This window comes from Cnephaeus nilssonii (genome assembly GCF_951640355.1).
Source record: "Cnephaeus nilssonii genome assembly, chromosome: 11".
NCBI classification, from domain to species: Eukaryota; Metazoa; Chordata; class Mammalia; order Chiroptera; family Vespertilionidae; genus Cnephaeus; species Cnephaeus nilssonii.
Window position 1 is genome coordinate 12,646,703 of NC_137082.1, and position 21,388 is coordinate 12,668,090.

The 21,388-nt window shown below is 48.9% G+C and overlaps 1 protein-coding gene across 2 annotated transcripts in view; it reads left to right on the forward strand.

Moving 5' to 3' along the window:
- The window catches only part of NINL (ninein like), a 103,198-nt gene that overhangs the window by 73,352 nt on the left and 8,458 nt on the right, over positions 1–21,388 (forward strand). For both annotated transcript variants that reach the window (XM_079783897.1, XM_079783898.1), the window contains exons 16-21: positions 641–987; positions 12,507–12,611; positions 13,807–13,876; positions 16,710–16,868; positions 17,598–17,711; positions 21,045–21,233. In XM_079783897.1, the coding sequence (XP_079640023.1) occupies positions 641–987; positions 12,507–12,611; positions 13,807–13,876; positions 16,710–16,868; positions 17,598–17,711; positions 21,045–21,233 (984 nt within the window). The remainder of the gene's footprint in view (positions 1–640; positions 988–12,506; positions 12,612–13,806; positions 13,877–16,709; positions 16,869–17,597; positions 17,712–21,044; positions 21,234–21,388) is intronic.

Here is a 21,388-nt window from a genome sequence, read left to right on the forward strand (position 1 = left end):
GACTTACCTTGTGGGGTACTTCGTGGCCGCATGGCCTGGCCAGCTCTGTCTTCTCGGATGACCAGGTCTCCTGCTCTGTTACTAGATTGTGGTGGGTTTTGTTAAGGGACGGTGTCCATGACTTGTTATCGGGGGTCAGATGTCTGGGTCAGTAGCCGTGAGGCAGGGCCACCTCTGTCTTGCAGTGATGCCTGTGGGTTCCCTGGAGGTAGTCGCTGGTAGTTGCTATAGTAACCTTGCCCATGGCTGGATAGTATTCCTTCCCATTGGAGCCACCAAGGAGTTCAGAACCCTGCCAACCTCATGAAGGCTCCCTGTTCTCTGTGTTGTCACACCCTCAGCCCTCCCTGTGCTTCCCGGCCAGGCACCTGGCCCAGCGGCCTCCAGCCTCCCTTCCCCACCTGCTGGATCTGCTTCGTGGGGCCGATGGAAGGTTACCGGGAAAAATAAAGGCTGTAGCTGCCTGGGCCCGTGGGGAGCCTTAGGCATTGCTGGCGGGGCTGTCCCCTGCACCTCATCAGCCTAGGCCCTAGGCTATCTGCTCTTGGTGCCACTTGGCAGCCTCCTACTTCTGTGTTGTATTGTCAGTGAGTCATTTTGGGGACCTCCTGATCGACATTGCTCATATTTCTCGTCTCAGGTAAACTACTATGAAAGAGAAATTGAGATGATGAAAACGGACTTTGCAAATAAGAGAAAAGAAATGGAGCAGGCTTTCCACCGTGAGGTCAGCGTGCTGGAGGACCAGAAAGCCAACCTGGAGAAACTCCACGTGAAATCGCAGGAGGTCATCCAAGGCCTGCAGGACCAGCTGCAGAGTGCAAGCCGTGGCCCTGAGCTGGAGAGGACGTTAGAGCTGAAGAGGGCGGAGATGGAGCTGTGCTACACGCAGGCGCTGTCTGGCCTGGCTCAGCAGCTGGCCCGGGAGAAGGAGCAGCTGGAGGTGGAGCTGCACCAGAGGCATCAGCAGGAGCTGCAGCAGTTCAGGTCCAGCTCCCTGTTCTTGCAGGACTTCATGCCTGGGGTTTCTTGCCAAGAACCAAAATGTAAAGTTGGGTTATGCACACTGTGCAGAATGGCAGTACCTGTAAACCAGGTGGCTTTTCTCAGGGGCAGATGGGTGAGCACTGGCAGATCAGGTCATCGTATGAGGATTTTTACTTCAGATTTGACATGAATTAACCAGAGCTTAGGCCATGAAACAATCTACTTCGTAGAATTTTATCTCAGTGTTTTTCACCTTCTGCCTCAGACTTGTCTGGTATAGCAAAGGCAATATGTTCTTCATCATTTAATATCTTGTTCTAATTTTGTAGGACATGGTGTTGTAGCACACGGGGAGATGGATAAAAGATCTAGAAGCCCTAAAACAATGGGAAGAACCATAAATTTGGGTTAGTGAGATTCTTGAAAAGGCCAAAATATATGCGCAAAGGAGAGAAAAGGCTTATTTGGAAAACTGGAATGTGGTCTTTCGTGTTACAGTGTAACTAGTAGTAACTAGTTATTGCAGGCTCAGTGCTGGTCAGCCATCCCTCCCTGTCCCGTGTGGAGTCTTGGATCCTCCCAGCTCAGGAGAGGATGGCCACATCCCATACATGTGGGCATAGAGCTGAGCGGACGACTCACAGATAAGGTGCCCACCACACACCTGCCCTCCGGGGGGCTCTCTGTGGACCTGTTTGGGTGCCGATGTTGTTGCGGAGTGGACATGCCCCCAATCAGCACACTGAATGTGGGGTGTCAGGACCCTTCCTGTGGAGTTCATGCCTCCCACTGGGTGAGGGGGGAGGTGCTGGTCAGGGTGTGCCTTGCTCCCTTCCTCCCTCCACTCCAGACGACACCCTCGGGCCTGCTGGGACTGGCTGACACTCCTGGAGGGGGTAAGTCTTTTTTTTTTTTTTTTATGTTTTCATTGATTTTTGAGAGAGAGAGGAAGGGAGATGGAGAAAATATCAATGATGAAAGAGAATCACTGATCAGCTGCCTCCTGCATGCCCCCTCCTGGGGATCGAGCCAGCAACCTGAGCATGTGCCCTGACCAGGAATTGAACCGGCGAACTCTTAGTGCATGAGCCATACCAGCTGTGCTGATAAGTCATGTGCTTCCCCGGAGCTTTGTTATTTTCTCTGAAACCCAAGAGCTGTGTGATAAGGGACAAAGCTCCCTCCAGACGCCCACCAGGCAGCAGAGGATCAGGGCAGGCTGATGCCCTCCTGCCCATCCCTCCCATCTCAAGCCCAAGATGCCTTCGTTGGGAGGAGCTCCTGCTGCTCTCCGTCCCTCTGACGCCTGGAGGGAGAGCCCCGTCTGGCTCAGGCCTTCATGGGCAGAAGCAGAGAGCACACCTGTCCCAGGCTTGGTGCCCTCATGCAGCCCTCACCTCGCTTCGACGCCATCCTCCCAGGCTGCCAAGGCCTCAGGCTCAGCCCCTTACAGAGTTTTCAAGGGCAGTTTTGACTATGGGTGAGTTTCATCCACCTGACTAAGACCAGGCCAGGCTGTCCTCAACTTCCTGCCATGAGGGACATCCCTGTGTCTGCTGGGTGCTGAGCATGGATGTGTGGCCTGTGCAACTAAGGGACTGAATTTTAATTGTTTATTTTTAATCAACTTGCATTTACCAGTCACCTGGGTGAATGGCATCTGTGTTAGCTTCTGCATATGGAACCCTGCGGTAGTGAGAGATAGTTCTCCTGCGGCCTCTCTAAGGAGAGTCCTAGGGCACGGGAAGCCCAGGAGCCCTGGAAGTGAGAGGGGATAAAGCCAGCCAGGCAGAGAGGAGGTCTGAGGCTGGAAGAAGAAAAGCCTGTAGCCTTTCTAACCAGGCGGGAAGTTCCGGGGCTTAGAGCTGCAGCTGCAGGGCCTGTGGCTCCTGTTTCCGTAGAAAAGAGGCCGAAGTTGAGCTGAACCTAAAGCTCTCATGGATGGAAGCCCAGCTGGCCTCCCACGATAAGAACTTACTCACACAATATCAGCAGAAGGAAGAGATGCTGCCGAAACATCTGCTGCACCTGAGAGAGATGACAGCAGCTTGACGTGGAGAAGGAGCAGAGGGAAGAAAGGGAAGGGGAGATCCTCACACGCTGTACACAGCAGCCACTCAGCTGCAGGAGCGGATGAGTGAAGAGCAGGCACAGCTGTGCAAGTCTTTTGCCCTTGAGCTTGGAGCTCACCTACAGGAAGCAGGTGGAAAGCCTTGCCTGGAAGCAGAGAGGCTGTGGTGTAGGCCTTCTTGAAGGATGGGCCAGCAGTGTGAGGTGTGAGCAGGAGGGTACAGGTGATCCCATGATCCTCAGTGCAGGCAGGAGGGAGCAGCCTTGCCATGGTGGCCCCGGGCAGAGCCCAGCCCCTACCCTGGCACCCAGAATGCCCTCAAAGAGTCTCAGCCTCAGAGAGCGCAGTTGGAGTGTGCTCGACCCCGAGAAGGTGGCTTCCGCTGCCACAGGGAGGGGTCCCGGAGGACCTAGTGCCTTCTGCTGATGGCCCAGCCGGCCTGAGCCAACTTGAAGCCCAGGGAGCAGAGGGTGGACTGAGCCCCAGAGAGTGGGCTGGGGGGACACTAAGAGGCAGTGGGCTGTTGTCAAGGAGCAAGCTGGGAACCTGAGCAGGGAGCCAACCCCTGCTGGGACCGTGGGGCAGGCCTAGCGCAGTGAGACCACCCTGGAGGGGGGCTGCAGCACTGGGGAAAGGCCAGGAGGGGCACCTCGAGCCCCACCCAGGCTCACTGGCCCCTGGGTGGCCAGGCAGGAACAGCTCGATGCCCTGGGGGAGACAGAGGCTGACGTGGCCCTGGAAAGAGAAGAATGACATGAAAACCAAACTTCTGTGCCTGGAAGATGTTATTTGGGCTCTTGAGGAAAAAGCAGAGTCAGGAGAAAACAACAGGTGTGGTGTCTCATTTTCAGAATGCCAGGTGACGCCCTCTCACCTCGCTCACTAACTCCGCTCATGTGCCTTCCCCCCCGACCAGCTCGCAGCAGCTGTCGAGGTGCTTGTGCTGTGGTCCTAAGCCCAGACTCGACCTCAGGCACCCACAGGTCACCCAGCTCCCAGGAGTGGGCAGAGGGGGCAGAGATGAGCCTCGGCATCTCAGCTGGCTCTGGCGTCCCCTGCCCTTGTCCTTAGGAAGTTCTTGGTGGTGTCACAAGACAAGACACTGTGCTTGGAGCCCCCTTTCATCCTTGGTCACCTAAGCCCTCTTCCATCTGACTGAGCAGGATGCACCACTGCGCCCCACCAGTGTGTGCACCAGGCATTGTCCTTGACTGCAGGCTTCTGTGCTGTTGGGGCAGCAACAGTGGAGGCCGTCCATCCAAGGAAAGTGCCCCTCTGCTGCTGTGTGCGGGCTTGCAGCGACAGGGCTGGGCATGAGTGCCCAACAGGCCCCGATACTGCTGCAGCCAGTGCCTTCAGGGGCACCCCAAGGTGGGAGGTGGCCTGGAGATGTCTGTGTTGGCACGGTACAGAGAGAGCCCAGGTGTGCAGCCAGGTCCTCCTCCAGGCTCCCCCGAGGGACTCAGGCCGGCACATGCTCTTTCTCAGAAGCCTGGATTCTAGGTCTTTTCCGATGCTGCAGAGCACGGCTCCAGGTGCTCTTCTGGCTCCTCGGGAGACAGGGCTGCCCTGGGAGACGTTGTGGGCACTTGCATGCCACAGTGACTGTGTGACGTGGTCACTGCTCTGCATGCATTGCCATTGTGCCTGCTTCATGTGGCGATGGAAGCTGCCAGGGGTATTGTGTCAGTGGTCCAAGCGAGTGATTCTGGTTCACAGCAGACACGGGCTGTCTGAGCGTGATCACAGGCGTGTGGTGAGATCTGCATTCCAGCTCAGGCACCAGCTCCTCTAGCTGGGACCATGGACAAGTTGCTTTATTGAAAAAAATAAAAGATAATGTAGGATTTATGATAAACCAAAAAGAATGTCAGTACACACGCAGCTTAACAAAGAAAATACTAGCATGCTAGAAGTCCCTGGGCACTCAGTCCTCTGGGAGGTGCCTGTCCTGAAGGGGCTGTTCATGGCCATCTAGGCATTGCTTCATGTTCCTGCCTCTTATGTGGGTGTTCCTGAACAATGTGGGGCCTTGTTTGTGGTGGCCTGACTTCTAAATTTCCTTATCCATAGAGAGATGGTGCCGTACCTCAAAAAGGGCATGGAGCCCTGGCCGGTGGTGCTCAGGGGTTAGAGCGTAGGCCTGGGCATGGAAGAGACACAGGTTTGATTCCCAGTCAAGGGCATGTACCTGGGTTGTGGGTTCGCTCCCCATCCCTGGTTGGGGTGTGTGAGGGAGGCAACCAATTGATGTGTCTCTCTCAGATCAGTGTTTCTCTCTCCCCCGCCCCTCTTTTCACTTTCTCTGAAAAGCAATGGGAAAAAACCTTTGAGTGAGAATTAACAAAAAAAGCAGGGGCAAGGAGCATGAGATGAATATGTGAACATGAGCTTACCCACAAACAGGCCAATCATGATGGGCCCAGCACCAGCGCCTTGGGGACCTGCTCCATGCATAGGTCCACAGCCGCACACCAGGGACTCGGCACAGAAGCAGCCCAGCGCCTGGAATCTTACTCTGCCGTCCCTTTCAAATGCTTCTCCGTGGACAGACACGCGGGCCCAGATTTGTGCTATTCTAATTCTCCACCCCATCCCCCAGTGGTCTGCCACTCACTGACAGGTCCTGGCAGGCTGCCCTGTTCTCTTCCTGCTTCTCCTGACGTGTGCATTCCCCGGCCTGTTGGCCCCACAGCTGGTCACAGTTCAGCTCAGCAGGGTCTTAGCTTGTTTAACAGTGTTTTGTTTAACAGTGTTTTGGGGCACCTGCTATCTGCCAGCACAGTTAGGGATTGCAGTTGGGAGCAAAACAGAGGTTTGGAGCTTTCATCCCACTGGGAAGCACCACGCTTCCTGCTTGTCCCCGAGTTAAAAGGAAATGAGCCATCCTTCACAGGATGAGGAAACAAAGGCATGCCACTCAAACCAGGTCCATTTTTCAGGGACACATGCATGTGTGGTGAAATCCTAAGAGAATATATAGACATAATCCACCCAAATTCAAGCTGTGGATTTCCTGCGAGGCTGGAGTTCAGGTTTGGGAAGACCACATGGCACAGGCCCAGCCCCCATCAGGCCGAGGAGACCTGTGTGGCTGACAGGGGAAGAGGCTTGTCTCAGGTTAGAGGGATCTGCAGCGTGAGGAGACAGGCTGTTCCGAGGGGAAGGTGGATAGTTGCCTGCTCTAATGGGAATGGGGAGGGCTTCCTAAGAGCAAGTTGCTGGGGCCTGGACAGGGCACAGCAGTGGATGAGTGGGCAGAGGAAGTGGCTGCTGCAGCTGCCCAAGCAGAAGGTGACAGTGGCTGGGCCATAGTGATGGCTGCAGAGGTGCAGGACGTTGACTGGCAGAAGTTGGAGACTGAATTGATGGGTTATAGGTGGATGGGATATGGGCAGGGAGGTTGGAAATGGGTCACAGAATAATTAAAGAACTCCCAAGAAATGCTACCAGGAAGGGAGAAGAAAGGGGGTGGAATTCCATTACTTTTGAGGAGCCTTTGGTACTGTCCCCTATAGAGGGTGAGTTGGGTGAAGAGATGGGGATGGATCCCAAAACCAGGGGGCTGGTGTCTTTTGGAGAAGGTTGCTGTAAGGAGGAAGGGACACCTGTGTCAGGAGCCACTGAGAGCCTGAAGGAGCAGGCACCCCGAGACCACCAGCATCCTTTATCCCAGGGCTGGGCCCCCAGCCTTGGCTCCTGCTCTGTGGGGGCATGTCTGTCCCCAGCCAGTGGGCCCTTGGCCACAACTCCAGTGTGTGGTCTTATAGCCACTTCTAAATAAACCATCTCCCAAGCCACAGCAGCTACAGGACCCCAGCTGGGCAAAGGTCAGATTTGCAGGATCTTAAAGAATACAGGGAGGATTTTGGCCTTTATCATAGAGAAAGCAAAGTCGAGAGAGTGACATGATTTGGGTCGTGAAAGAATCTCTGCCAGCAGTTTAGAGAACAGCAGGGATGTCGTCACCCCTTCTCTCTCTCTCCACATCCATATGCACACCCTTTTTATTTTTTCTGAATTTGAGGTAATTGCAGACATTATTGCAGACACTTTATTGCTAAAGACTTCAGCATGTTATTTTGTAAGAACAGGGACATTCTATATATCCACAATATCATGATCAGATATGGGAAATTTAACATAAATTCAATGCTATTTTTAATTTACACTCCATGATCAGTTATCCCTAATTGTTTCAATATGTTCTTTAAAAAAAAAAAAACTTTAAAAAAAATATTTTTATTGATTTCAGAGAGGAAGGGAGAAAGAGAGAGAAACATCAATGATGAGAAAGAATCATTGATCAGCTGCCTCCCGCATGCCCCCTACTGGGGATTGAGCCACAACCCGGGTATGTGCCCTTGACTAGAATCAAACCCGTAACCCTTCAGTCCACAGGCTGATGCTCTATCCACCGAGCCAAGTCGGCTAGGGCTCAATATGTTCTTTATTGTTCATACAATTCAGATCCAATCAAGGATTCTGCTATGCATTTAGTTATCATATCTCTTTAATTTCCTTTCATCTAAGAGAGTGTATCAGTTTTTAAATTAATTTTTGTCAGTAAAAATCAATCATTTTAAGTGTATAAATCGGCGGTGTTAAACATTCACAGTGTTGCACAATTGTTACCACTGCGCAGTTCCAAAACTTCCATCATCCCAAACAAAAACTCTGTGCCTATTAAACAGTAATTTTTTTCTAGTGTTGTATTGAGGGTTTTAGCAGAAATATTGATAAGAAATGTTGGTCTGTAGTTTTCCTCGAGTGTCTTTGTCTGGCTTTGGCATTAGAATAATCTGGCCTCATAGAATGAGCCGGGAAGTATTTCCTCCTCTTCAGTATTTGGGAAGAGTTTGAGAAGGATTGCTGTTAATTCGTTCAATGTTTGGTAAATCCACTGAGAATCCATCTGCTTCCTGGGCTTTCCTTGTTCTGAGGTGTTTGATGATGTTTAAACCTCCTTAATAGTTAGTTATAGGTTTTTCAGATTTTCTTTTTTTTTTTTTCATGAGTCAGTTGTGGTAGATCATGTATTTTCTAGGCATTTGGACATTCACATTTTAAAAGACTCAACACCAGGTGTGTTGCAGAATGGCCCTGAATTTGGATGCCTGTTTTCCTCATGGCTCGATTCAGATGGAATATATTAGGTGAGATTACTGTTTGCTGATATTGCATCCTCCTCAGCTGGTCACGTGGGAGGCTCCTATTTCTTTCTGTGTCTCATGCCTTCCTTAGAGGACCATGTTCTTTCTTTGTGATGTAAAGCCTATAGAAAAGTTCTTTTAGTGAGACTCTCCTGGGAATAAATTCCCTCAGTTTTTGTTTGTCTGAAAGTGTCTCAAATATGTGTCTATTTTTGAAAGGGAGTATTCCTAGCAACACAGATCTAGGTTAACAGTTCAAGAGCTGTCTGCTGTACATGTTCAGTATCTTCGAGATTCCTTTGTTGACATTGAATAGTTTGTGCTGTGTCTAATTGTTGTCCCTTTGTATGTGTATTAGCTTCCGATTGCTGCTGTAACACATCACCATAAAGCTAGTGGCTTAAAACAACACAATCTATGATTTTACAGTTTCAGAATCTCCTTCCTTTCCCTTTTTCAGCTACTGCTCTCATTCTCTCATTCTGTGGTTTCTGACCCCTTTCATCTTTAAAGCCAGCAATGACTGGTCAGGTCTTCCTTATATCACATCACTCTGATATTGACTCTTGTTAATCCTCATCTGAGGATATTTTTTCTACTGCTTTTTCAGAGAGTGGAAAGGAGGGAGGGAGGGGAAGAGAGAGAAACATGGATGTGAGAAAGGCACAATGATTGGTTGCCTCCTGCACACACCCAACTGGGACTGGGGATCAAACCTGCAACCCAGGCATATGTCCCTGACTGGGAGTGGAACCGGTGACCCTCTGGTACGTGGGGTGATGCTCTAACCACTGCGCCGCCGGCCAGGGCCTGGCACTGACTCTTATGCTTCCCTCTTCCACATTTAAGGACCCTGTGATTACTTCGGGCCCACCTGGATCACTCAGGATACTCTCCCTATCTAAAGTCAGCTAATTAGCAACATTAGTTCCTCTTTGCCATGTAATACTACAGTCACAGGTTCTGGGGACTAGGACATGGGCATCTTTTAGAGTCCGTTATTCTGCCTACTATGGTAGGTAATCTGAGTTAAGTCCTCTGGCTGCTTTTTTAAAAATATATATATATTTTTAATTGACTTTAGAGAGGAAGGAAGAGGGAGACAAAGATAGAAACATCAGCCCTGGCCGGTCTGGCTCAGTGGATAGAGCATCAGCCTGCAGACTGAAGGGTCCCGGGTTCGATTCCAGTCAAGGGCACATGCCCGGGTTGCGGGCTCAATCCCTAGTGGGGGGTGTGCAGGAGGTAGACAATCAATGATTCTCTCTCATCATTGATGCTTCTATTTTTTTATTTATTTATTTATTTATTTAGTCAGTCAAATGTGGTTGTGTGGAGTGAGACAATGTTAATCAGCTTAACAATAACCCACAACATTGATGCTTCTATCTCTCCCTCTCCCTTCCTCTCTGAAATCAATAAAAAAAAATATATATTTTAAAAAGGTAGAAACATCCATGATGAGAGAGAATCATTGATCATATGCCTCCTGCACACCCCACGTTGGGGATGGAACCCACATATGCCCTGACTGGGAATCGAACCATAACCTCCTTGTTCATAGGTCGATGCTCAACCACTGAGCCACACCAGCCAGGCTGTATGCTTTCACAATCTATTTTGCAGTTTTTCTTTTATGTATGTAGGTGTATAATTTTAACTTCTTATTATATACACAAGAAAAATAGACATATGTGTTCAATTAGAAGAATTGTCAACAAATTGAACACATCTATGTTATCAGCAACCAGGACAAGGAACAGAGCTCCCCAAATCCTGACTCTAACAGCATGGATTACTCTTCCCAAATTTTGTACTTTATGTAAAGGACTCACACAGTGTGTACTCCTTTGTATCTGTCTTTCTTGGCTCAACATATGTCTGTGAGATTCATCCAGGTGGTTGCTTATACCTATAGAGTTTGTGCATTTTCGTTGCTATGGCAGTCTGTTGTGTGAATTAACCACAATGTATTCATTCACTTGTTGATGAGTATTTGAGTAGTTCCTAGTGTTTAGCTATCACAAGTAATACTGCTGAAAAAGTTCTTATAAATGTCTTTTTGAGCATTTATGTTGGAATGTACCTAAGAATGGAATTGTTGGGCCATCGGGCATAGATGTGGTTTCCATTTAACTTATCTTACTGAAAATATTATGCCTATTAAATGTATAGATTTGTGTCTTATAAAAAACTCTCAGCCCGACCCAATGGTTGAGTGTCGACCTACGAACCAGTTGGTCACGATTCGATTCCCGGTCAGAGCACATGCCCAGGTGTAGGCTCAATCCCCAATAGGTGGTGTGCAGGAGGCAGCCGATCAATGAATGATCTCTCTCATCATTGATATTTCTATCTCTCCCTCCCTCTCCCTCTCTCTGAAATCAATAAAAAAATTTTTTTTTAACTTTCTGCAATTATTCTTAAACTATTGCCTCTCCTCTCACCCTCTTGAATTAAATGCATGATGTTAGAACTTTTTTCTTTTCTTCCATTTCTTAAACTCTTTTTCATATCTTCCATCCTGTTTTCTTTGTCACATTCTGGGTACTTTTTTCATATCTCTGTATTTAAGGCTAGTAATTCTTTCTTCAATTGCGTCTAATCTGTCATTTAACCCATTCAGTGTTTAACATTGCCTTTTTTCATTTCCAAAATTTTTGTGGTTTTCTTTTATTTCCATAAACTCTGTTTGGTCCTATCTGAACTCTTTTGATAATTTATTCATGTTCATTTTTAAATTTCTATCTTTTACTTATATAAACAGTGTAATATTTATCTTTAGTTTGTGTCTGATGATTCCAATATCCAAGATTTGCATGGGGTCTAATTCTGTTGTTTTTGCTTCTGCTGACTCTCATAGGTGACTGTTTTCCATGTATGTTGTGGTGATTTTTGATTGTGAGCTCATGTTTATGTGATGCTAATCTCTGGAAATCCTGGGAGCTGTAGTAGAGGATGCTTTCTGCAGAAAGAATGTATATTGCTTTTGTCCACAATTAGGGGCCTACTAATCTGGAACCACGTTAACCTCCTTCTAGGGTACTGGCTTAATGCACTTGTCCACTGTGCAGTTTCTCCATGCTGCTGACATAGGCATTGGCCTCGGATAACTCCGTCTTTGTGTTACTTAATGCTCACAGCTTTGGTTTCAGCTTCCAGGTTTTTGTTTTATTTGGGGGCCCTTGGTGGTTTCCATTACCTTCAGTGAGAACAATCACACATTGTATGATCAGCTTCACACAGATTGTAGTTGTTTGGTGAGTGTGTGGGGGATGGGATGGGGCAACCATCAGCTTACCTGACATCTAGGAAGCTGGAAGTAGATGCCCTGTAGTGGGATCAGTGTTTCTCTCATCGATGTTTCTCTCTTCTTCTCTCTCCATCTCCCTTCCTCTGTCTCTAAAATGAATAAAAACATATTTAAAAAAAGACATATGTTAAGGTGAGGATTTTTTTAAATGTAGCTTTTAAAAAAAGAATAAATTCTCTGGGCAGCAAGTATGGGTTTAGCTGCCTCATTTGTGGTATTTATTGGTAGGTTGCTCATCTGTCATACAGTGATGGTGTCATATAAGAGACTCTAGAGTCATCAGAAAGCAGAGGTGGCTTTAGACACAGTTGGTTCATGTAGTAGCTGTTTATACTTGCTTTTTTCTCCCTGGAAGAATCCACCTGATGTCAGGTTTCTCTCCATGAATGGATGTGGGCATCTTCCTAGGTTTCTCCTCCCAGTGCTGTGGCCTCAGAGAATAGGATGGGCGGGGGGGGGGGGGGGGGGTACTGTACCTAAGGAGGAAAATGTGCCCGTGTGTTTCCATCTTCTTACTCCTTGTGTTTCTTAGCTCCATGCTGGAGTTCACTGGTGGAAGGATGTATGTCCTCTGCAGTAACCTGAGGACCCACACCCAACATTATACATTGGTACCAACACAGACACTCACATTTCAGTTAGAGTTTATAAGGTGCGGGAACAGGTCAGCTGTAAACACAGAGTAAATGGAACCAAGGTGCTGAATATATTAGTGAGTTGTTGATTGTGTGACCATTTTGGAAGCTAAGAAAGCGTTGCTTTCTGTAGCTTCTCTCTAGGGAGATGCAAACTGTAGCATGTTGTAACTGGACAGAGAGAAAGGAAAAGGAAAAGTACACCCTGTGCCATCCTCTAGGGAAGGGGAAATGTAGACGGCAGGACTACCATGACTTCCGACTTCAAGACCCGACTAATGGGGGCTGCATTTGGTACCGAGTGCCTGAGTTTCCAGTCTGCTTTCTCTTTTGTATTTTTCATGCAGAATTAAGTTGGATAGGCTTTCTGAAGAAAACACAGTGTTGAAAAATGAGCTGGGGAGAATGCAGCAAGAGCTTGAATCTACAGAAAGGACAAATGATGCAAAAAGGTAAGAGCCCTGTCTCATTGGTTCACTCAGAACTTACAGCCTATGGCACATGTTACTCTTTGTAGAATGAGCTTAGAAGGTATTGCTGTAGAAAGTGGGAGATGTTCACAGAGCAGTCCCGCATTCCAGAAAACCCTAAGTGGGCGAGCCGTACTGACCTCTGACCTGCCTGGACGTGCATGAGAGAGCTCAGGCCTCCTTCCAAATGCTGGCAACCTTCCCGAGCGTCTGGTCTCAGAAGTTTGGGTAGAAAGTGCGAGCATGCAGCATAGTCATCACCACAGTGAGCAGCTCCAGCACAGGCCCGCTTGCCTCTGAAGTCAATGTTCCCATGCTTCTCACCCCTGCAGAAATACTCCACATTGTAGGGGTAGGTGGTGCTCCAGAGGCCTTTCTGGGCAAGGAAAATCTGTTCACTCATGACCTGATAGTGGTTTCAGCTATGCTTTTCTCCAAGATTCATTTCTGTCCATTTTAGCGAGTCATAGTCGGGGTTAGGGAGGTGGGAATGGAGAAGAGGTGCAAAGACCTAAGCACTGAGGCAGGAGAGACAGTTGGGGGTGAGGTGGACACAGAAAACCTGCTGGTGGATTTCTGCTTTCATGCCCGTAGCCCTATCTTATCCAAGGACAGTGGGTTGACCATTTTTTTAGCTCTGAAATGGAAAATGAGCTCAGCTCTAAAAGGCTGAGAATGTGCTACTGATTTGATTAAATTGCCATGGTTAATTAAAATATGGAATCCAGAAGAGGTAGGCAAACGAGCGATTGCTATCACATTATAGCAATTCTGAAATCTAAAAGTTTTTCACCCCAGGAACCATTTTTCCCTACATTTGCTGCCAGCCCCCCTTTGACAACAGACCTTAGTGGATGTAAGGCTTTTGGGGTCTTCATGCTGTTGGTAGTGAACAGTCGCATGCTGTGCCCTGGAGATATTCATGGGTGCAGTTGAGGGACGTTATAGAGGGTTTTGTTCTGTAACACTGGCAGCGTCCACTGGTTCTGAGGACTGGGACCCACTTGGATCAGCAGCGACCATAGTACAATAGTAACAGAGTGGTGGCTGTGGATGCCAAGAGCAGGTGTGAGAGTGGTTTGTGGCCACACATCCAAGGTGCTGCGGTTACAATGGGCGATGATGGAAAAAGAAACCGGCTGGCCAAGGTGATATTGTTAATTTTGCTTTTCAACAGGAAGGAAATTGAGCTTTTAAAGAGAGACAAGGAAAAGGCCTGCTCCGAAATGGAAGAGCTCAACAAACAGGTCAAGTATCGACTCCTGGCATGCCGCTAATGCTACCCTCCTTTTCTTCATTATTTTGAAATAATTTCAAACTTACTAAAAGGAAATAGAGAACTTTTTTCTGAAAGATCTGAGTGAGTTGCTGACCCATCGCCCCCCTCATCCCTCAAAAGTCAGGAAATGAATGTGGTACAGACCCCGCCTTAGTCTCCTCCTGTTCACTTTTGCCAGCCGCCCCACTCATTCATAATCCCACTTGGCATTTAGTCACCTTCAATCAGTCCATCCTTGGTTTTAGGACCTTGGCACTTTTGATGATAACAAGCAGTTATTTTGTATGAAGTTCTTCAGTTTAGTTTGTCTGATGTTTCCTTGTGATTAGATTTAGATAATGCATCCTTGGCAAGAATATAAAGAAAATGATACTGTATTCTTCTCATTTCATCCTATCAGAGGGACAATGATTTGTCCCATTACTAAAAATTCTTGGGTAGGTGGTGTTGGTCAGGCTACTCCACAGTAAAGTTACTTTTTCCTGTGTAATTAATGAGCATTTTATGGGTGGATACTTTGATATTATGTAAATACTAGTAGCCTGTTTGCACGAAGATTCGTGCAATAGACCTTCATTCACCTGGCTGCCTGCACCAGTTTTCTGCCGGCACCGGGGACCCAGGCCTTGGCTGTGGCCACCGCCTTCTGCCTTTTTCAGGGTCGGGGCTTGGCCCCGGGCAGTGGCCTTGGGCTCGGCCGCACCCAACATCCCTGCTAAGGATCGCAGGAGCCGACCCCCAGTGGTTTCCTGCGATCGGTGCAGGCTCCCCGCTGGTGCCCAAGGCCCGGAAAGCCGCCCGAGGCTTGGTTGGTGGGCGTGGCTCCGCCACACCCCAACGTCTCTGCAAAGGTTTCCTGGTGGGCGTGGTTGGTGGGCGTGGCTTGGTTGGTGGGCATGGCTTGGGCGTAGCGAAGGTGCGGTCAATTTGCATATTCGTCTATTATAAGGTAAGATTCTGTTCTTCATCAAACTCTCACCCTCTTATTAGCATTTTTTGTTTCTTGGTGGACTCAGTTATTACTCTGATGGTGGCCAATTGGTGACTAACTTCACCATTCCTTTTGTTTTATTATTTGGTATTCCAGTGTAAGGAAAAAATTTCTCTTCTCCCCATTTGTTTATTTATTTACATCATTATATTTCTATCATAGGGTCCTGTTTTATTCAATGGGTTATAATATGTTACCATCATTTACTGATGGCTTATAGACAGCTGTCATCTCCTATGTCCTCACATGGTCTTCCCTGGTTGATGTCTGTCCTAATCTCTTCTTATTAGGACACCATCATATTGGATTAGAGCCTACTCGAATGACCTCATTTTACCTTAAACACCTCTTTTTTTTTTCTAAACACCTCTTTAAAGACCCTATTTCTTCCTTTATTTTTAAAAATATATATTTTTGATGTCAGAGAGGAAGGGAGAGGGAGAGAGAGATAGAAATTTGATCAGTGATGAGAGAGAATCATTGATTGGCTGCCTTCTGCATGCCCCACACTGGGGATGGAGCCCACAACCCGGGCATGTGCCCTGACGGGGACTCAAACTGTGATCTGGTTCATAGGTCAACGCTCAACCATTGAGCCATGCTGGTCGGGCTAAAGACCCAATTTCTAAATATAGTACAGTTACATTCTGAGGTACTGAGAATTGTGGCTTCAACATATGAATTTTGGAAGGACACAAATGAGCCTATTACAAATATCACAACCAATCTATTGACATTGATACAACCCATGGATCGCATTCCGATTTCACCAGTTTTACTTCTGTACTCGTGTGTGTGTGTGTGTGTGTGTGTGTGTGTGTGTTAAATTCTACACAATTTTATCCCCTGTATAGGTCCATATATCCACCACCAGTCAAGATACCAAATAGTTCCAATTCCATAAGGACCCTTCATGTTTTTATAACCATACCCACCTTCTCCTTGCCTGCCTACCTCAGCCCCTAACCCACTCTGAAGGTGGGACTTCCTAGTTGCTGTTTCAATTCAGTGCATTTGCACATCCATCTAATGAGCATTTGTTTAGCACCCACTATCTGCTGGGTGGTGGTTATTTAGAAAAAGCAAAACACACAATTTAATCAATTCCTATACCCTACTAAAAGCTACATTTAAGTGTTTAATGAACAAGATCAGAGGGCCGAAACCGGTTTGGCTCAGTGGATAGAGCGTCGGCCTGAGGACTGCAAGGTCCCAGGTTCGATTCCGGTCAAGGGCATGTACCTTGGTTGTGGGCACATCCCCAGTAGGGGGTGTGCAAGAGGCAGCTGATCGATGTTTCTCTCTCATCGATGTTTCTAACTCTCTATCCCTCTCTCTTCCTCTCTGTAAAAAATCAATAAAATATATTTTAAAAAAAAGATCAGAGGGTATTTTGAGGAGATTTATATATCTCATTTAGGGTTTTTCCTTCAAATTGCTTAAAATAATGTTAGCAATAACTGGAAGAAATGAGAAAAACATGAGAGGTCTTCAGAACAGTGGTTTGGATCTTCATGGCCTATAACCACCTCTGGTTTTCCAGATGTGGCTCCTTTTTTCTAGGGTAGAGGAGAGTTTCCTGTGCTTGCACTGGCTAGAGCATTCTATGCATTGCAGGGTGCTGAGTACCTCACCCACCAGCTGCCAGAAGCAGTCCTCTTACCAAAGGTGGTAACCAAACTGTCTCAAGACATTATAAATGTCCCTGGGAAACAAAAGCATCCCTGGTGGAGAATCACTGAAATGATCTGAATCGAGCTGTTGGCTAAAAAAATAAACTTTTTCATCCGTTTCATCCCTTTTGTTCTAGAGTCAGAAATGCAAGGATGAATTGCTTCAGCTCAACCACAGGGTCCTTCAGCTAGGAGAGGAGGCCTCTAGCCAGCAGACCCACATTGAGAACAATGGCATCACCATTCAGCTGTTAACACAGAGATTGGAGGAGGCTGGACGCCGGGAGGAGTTGCAGGTGAGTAGTGGCCGGGTCCGTGGGGTAGAGAGGAGCGGGCACATTAGAGAGGCAGCCTAACACATATCAGGAGCAGCCCTAATGTGCCAAGAGGCAGGCACTGCCCCGCAGGTGAAAGTAAGGCACTAAACAGGCAAGCCCTGGGAAATATGTGGACTTCAGCAGCTTTTGCAAGTCCCCAGGTAGCAGAAAGGAATTACATTCTGATGGTAAAAGAGTAAAATTGTCAGCCTCTCTGGAGGACAGTTGGGCAAAATATGTATCAAGAGCCTCAAGAATGTCAGTATCCTCTGACTTTATGATTCTTTTCATGGGCATTTTACTGGAGTATTGTGGAAAGACTTAGCTGGAAGTATTTTCATTGCTGTGGTATTTGTAATAGCAAAACAGAATTGGAATCTGCTTGAATCATTCATCAACAACTTACTGAATGAGAGTAAATTATGGTATAGTTGTTAAAATCCATGTTTTCAAATAATAGTTAATGTCATGGGGAAATGAAAGATATAATGAGAAAAGGACAGCATCTGGCACTGTGCCAGTCTTATGGTAGCGATGCTGTGTGTAGAGGATGACAGCACAATGTCAGGTGTGGTTCTGGGCTGCTGGGAGCATGGGTGGTTTACATTTTGCAATTTTTGTCCTTCTGTAATTTTCTGACATTTCTACATTAAACATGTATCAGATTGTTATTTCTTACACTCAGGAGGTTGATTATTTTTAAAACAGGGTGACCAAATTAAAAAACTTGAACTTGAACTTGAACTCATAAATCAGGAATGCCAGAGCCTAAGACTGTCATGGTCACAACTGAGAGAGACCCTTGAAGAAAGTCGAAACCAGGTGGGTGTACATGCTGGCCTGAGACGCTGGGTCCTGTCTGGGAAGGTCCATGTGATGGCCTGAGACGCCGGGTCCCGTCTGGGAAGGTCCATGTGATGGCCTGAGACGCGGATCCCGTCTGGGAAGGTCCATGTGATGGCCTGAGACTCTGGGTCCCGTCTGGGAAGGTCCATGTGATGGCCTGAGACGCTGGGTCCCGTCTGGGAAGGTCCATGTGATGGCCTGAGATGCCGGGTCCCGTCTGGGAAGGTCCATGTGATGGCCTGAGACGTGGGGTCCCGTCTGGGAAGGTCCATGTGATGGCCTGAGATGCCGGGTCCCGTCTGGGAAGGAGAGTCAATGCAGGTCAATGCTGACCGAGCGTTGCTAGGATGATCCATCCCAGTGGAGTTTTTGGGCCGGCCTGAGATTGCACAGCTAGTGGGGCACTTACCAGGCCCAGGACTGAAGTCAGGCCTAGTCCAGAGTTGGGTTGACCTTGAGCAGGCCATGTGAAGAGCTGTATCTCAGCAAGCATGTCTTTGGGTGTGCCCTTTCTAGAACCAAGGAGCCAGAGGTGAGCTTCAGGGTAGCTTCTGAGGGGAGGTGGTGTCAGATCCAAGCAGCCAGCCAGACCTTGGGGCAGAGTAGACCCCATGGGTAAGGATCTCCATGCCCTCGTCTCACACATTATTTACATGCATGTCCCTGTCTGCTGGCTCCCACACTCTCTCCTGCTCCAGCATTTGCCAGGCTCATGAGGTGCCGAGACAGGGAGGCAGGGAGCTCGCAGCTGTGAATAGGAACCTCAGGGTGCCCTGACAGTGTGAGGTGCAGGGACACAGAGTGGGTAGCCAGTTCTTCCTGGGAGAGCCAGGCTCAAGCGGGAGGAGAGAATGACAGGCGTGTGATAGTAGGAGGTATCCTGAGTACTGAGAGCCCAGTGCAGACTCATGTGGGGTGGACTTGGAGGGCCAGGGGCTGTAGGGAGGAAAGAGAGGCCGTGGGAGAGACCACCCTAAGCCTGGTATGGAAGGGGTCTTAACCCATGTGGCCGCAGTCCCAGCACCAGCCTCACTTGAGTGTGGCACCTGAGTGCCTGCCTCTTTGGAGCCTCTTTGCAGGTTCCCCCACTGGCTTTTGGCCCCACAGCTGGACTTGGCCGGTCGTGGTTGCCTGGTGTGAGAGGGCAAGATGCCCACAGCTGCAGAGGGGTCAGCCTGGGTGTGGGGCCCTCCAAGGCTGATGGGGGATCCCGTAGGCTGTCAGCTTTCCCACTGTAAACCAGAACTTTCCCGGAGATACCTCTGTATGTGGGGGTTCCCTTCTCTGTTTCTAAGTCTGAAAGGGCCCTTGAGAAATAGCCTTGGCCAGTTTGAGCCCTTTGAGACTGAGTCAGCCAGCGTCACAGGCAGAAGTTACCTTACTTAATCTGCTGCAGCACGAGCTGGTTTCCACTTCTTTGTGACTTAGAAGATTCCCCCCAAGACCACACGGATGAAAGCCCAGAGGAGGGAAGTAGAGGCATCTACAGAGCAGCTAAGGCACCTCTGGGTGTGCTGGGGTGAGGATGGGTGTGGAGATACGTGGGACGGACTCATTGTTATCACTGGTGCATCCATAGGTGGTTCTGAGGAGGAACGTCTAGGACAGTGGTCGGCAAACTCATTAGTCAACAGAGCCAAATATCAACAGTACAACGATGGAAATTTCTTTTGAGAGCCAAATTTTTTAAACTTAAACTTCTAACGCCACTTCTTCAAAATAGACTCGCCCAGGCCGTGGTATTTTTTGAAAGAGCCACACTCAAGGGGCCAAAGAGCTGCATGTGGCTCACGAGCCGCAGTTTGCCGACCACGGCCCTAGGAGGTCACAGAGCCAAGCAGGTGGGACAGGCACTAGCAGGGGGCAGCTTCGATGAGGCCAAGGGAGGTCCCAGTGCTGTTTTTTTTAAAAAACATGCTGACCAAATCCAACATTCTGTTGGTCCAGCCTGGATTCAAGGGGAGGGCGCAGAGCCCACCTGTCAGTGGGTGACGGCACAATCCCCACCTGTGAAGAGGGAGAGGCTCAGGGCCCCACTCTCAGCGGGGCAGAAAGAGCAGCCTGTGCACTCGGGGGCTGGGCCAGCTCCATCTGCGTCTCACGTCCAGGAAGAGGGCGATGAGAGGGACTGGAAAGGATTCAGCTTGTGGAGGCTTATGGGCTAATGCCCGTGTAGATAGTCGCAGGGACTCCCCTGCTCTCCCCGCAGTAAAGGTCCATGTCAGGCACCAGATTCAGAGACGGGGTGGCTGCAGAAGGCAGCCGTGAGGAGCGTAAGGCAGTGTGTTCAAAGGAAGCGTGCACAGTGCATCTCCCTGGGCTGACTCCTGTCCTAGAGAACTGCTGTGTCCGTGATGGTGTGGTCCCTCAGACGGTCCTCCAGGGATGTGAGGTGACGCAGTGACTGTTGAGAGGAACCTGGGCTGGAGGTTTGCAGCTGCTCACTCCTGGGTGGCACCCGCCCTTTCTCTCGGGCCACGTGTCCACTTTGAGACCTGCCCTAAGTGTGGCATTTTTGAAATTCTTGTGTGTCTTTGAGCCAAACTGATGACATGTATCAGGGGAGCAAAGATACCCTCCCGAGTGCGACATTTGATAGAGCCTCAGAGGTGCCTGAGGGCTGATGTGGCCAGTTCTTTTAGGGGCCAGGGGAACGGTGCGTGTTCTAGATGCAGCCTCAGAGCCAGAGGGAATTAAATGGCGTTTGGATCTGACCTCCCGATTGCTTAGTAAACACATTGGCCACATGATATGCAGTTCAATCATGAGGACTCAGCATAACCCCATGAGTTCTGTCAGTCCTCTGTGGCTGGGGAGCTTCTTCCCACAGCTGCTCCCAAATTTCCTTCTGCTCTCATTGTGTGCTAGTTACCCTGTGACCCTGGCCCCAGCGGGTCTCAGAAGTGGAAATTCTCCACTTAGATTATTACTGTATCTGGCTTGCATGGGTTATATAGTGTCTAAATAATCAGGCTCCAGTGAGACATGCTGGAAGGTAAAACTGGACAGAATATACCGTGATCTCCCATGGATCCAATGTGAAGTCTCAGCGTCATTCTGAGGATCACAGGCACAACTTTTCCTCTCACTGCAGCCCTGGCTGCCTGGGAGTTGTGCTGTCAGAATTCCAATGAATAGGCCCTTTACACATTCTGCATTTTGCTGCAGATGCAGGGACCACAAAGGAGAGAAGATGCCTTACTTGTGCTTCCAGTTGTAGGGTGTCCTTAAACAGTCCTCGTGTCTGGCAGTGACCCTGTAACTCTCAGCAGTCACACCAAAGCTGTTGTGGCCTTTTCCCTGGTACAGCTGCACGGAGCCAACCTGAGTCCTGACCAGCCCTCGCAGGACGTCCACCAGCTGCAGAAGCAGACGGAGCAGAGCGTGCCTGTGGGCTGCGTGGCAGAGCTGCAGCAGCTGCTGGAATGGGAGCAGCGGGCAGCTCCGCAGCTCTGCCAGCAGTGCAGCCTCCAGCAGGAGGAAGGGAGGCGACAGCGGGTGAGTGGGAACAAGAGCCCTGAGGTTCCAGCTGGTGGTGCCCGGGGGGGGGGGGGGGGGGCGGGGGAGGGGGGGGGAGAAGTTGGATCGTTGGTCACTCAGCCTAAAACTGTCCCAGTGCCAAGGGGAAGATGGCCCAACAGACATCCTAACTC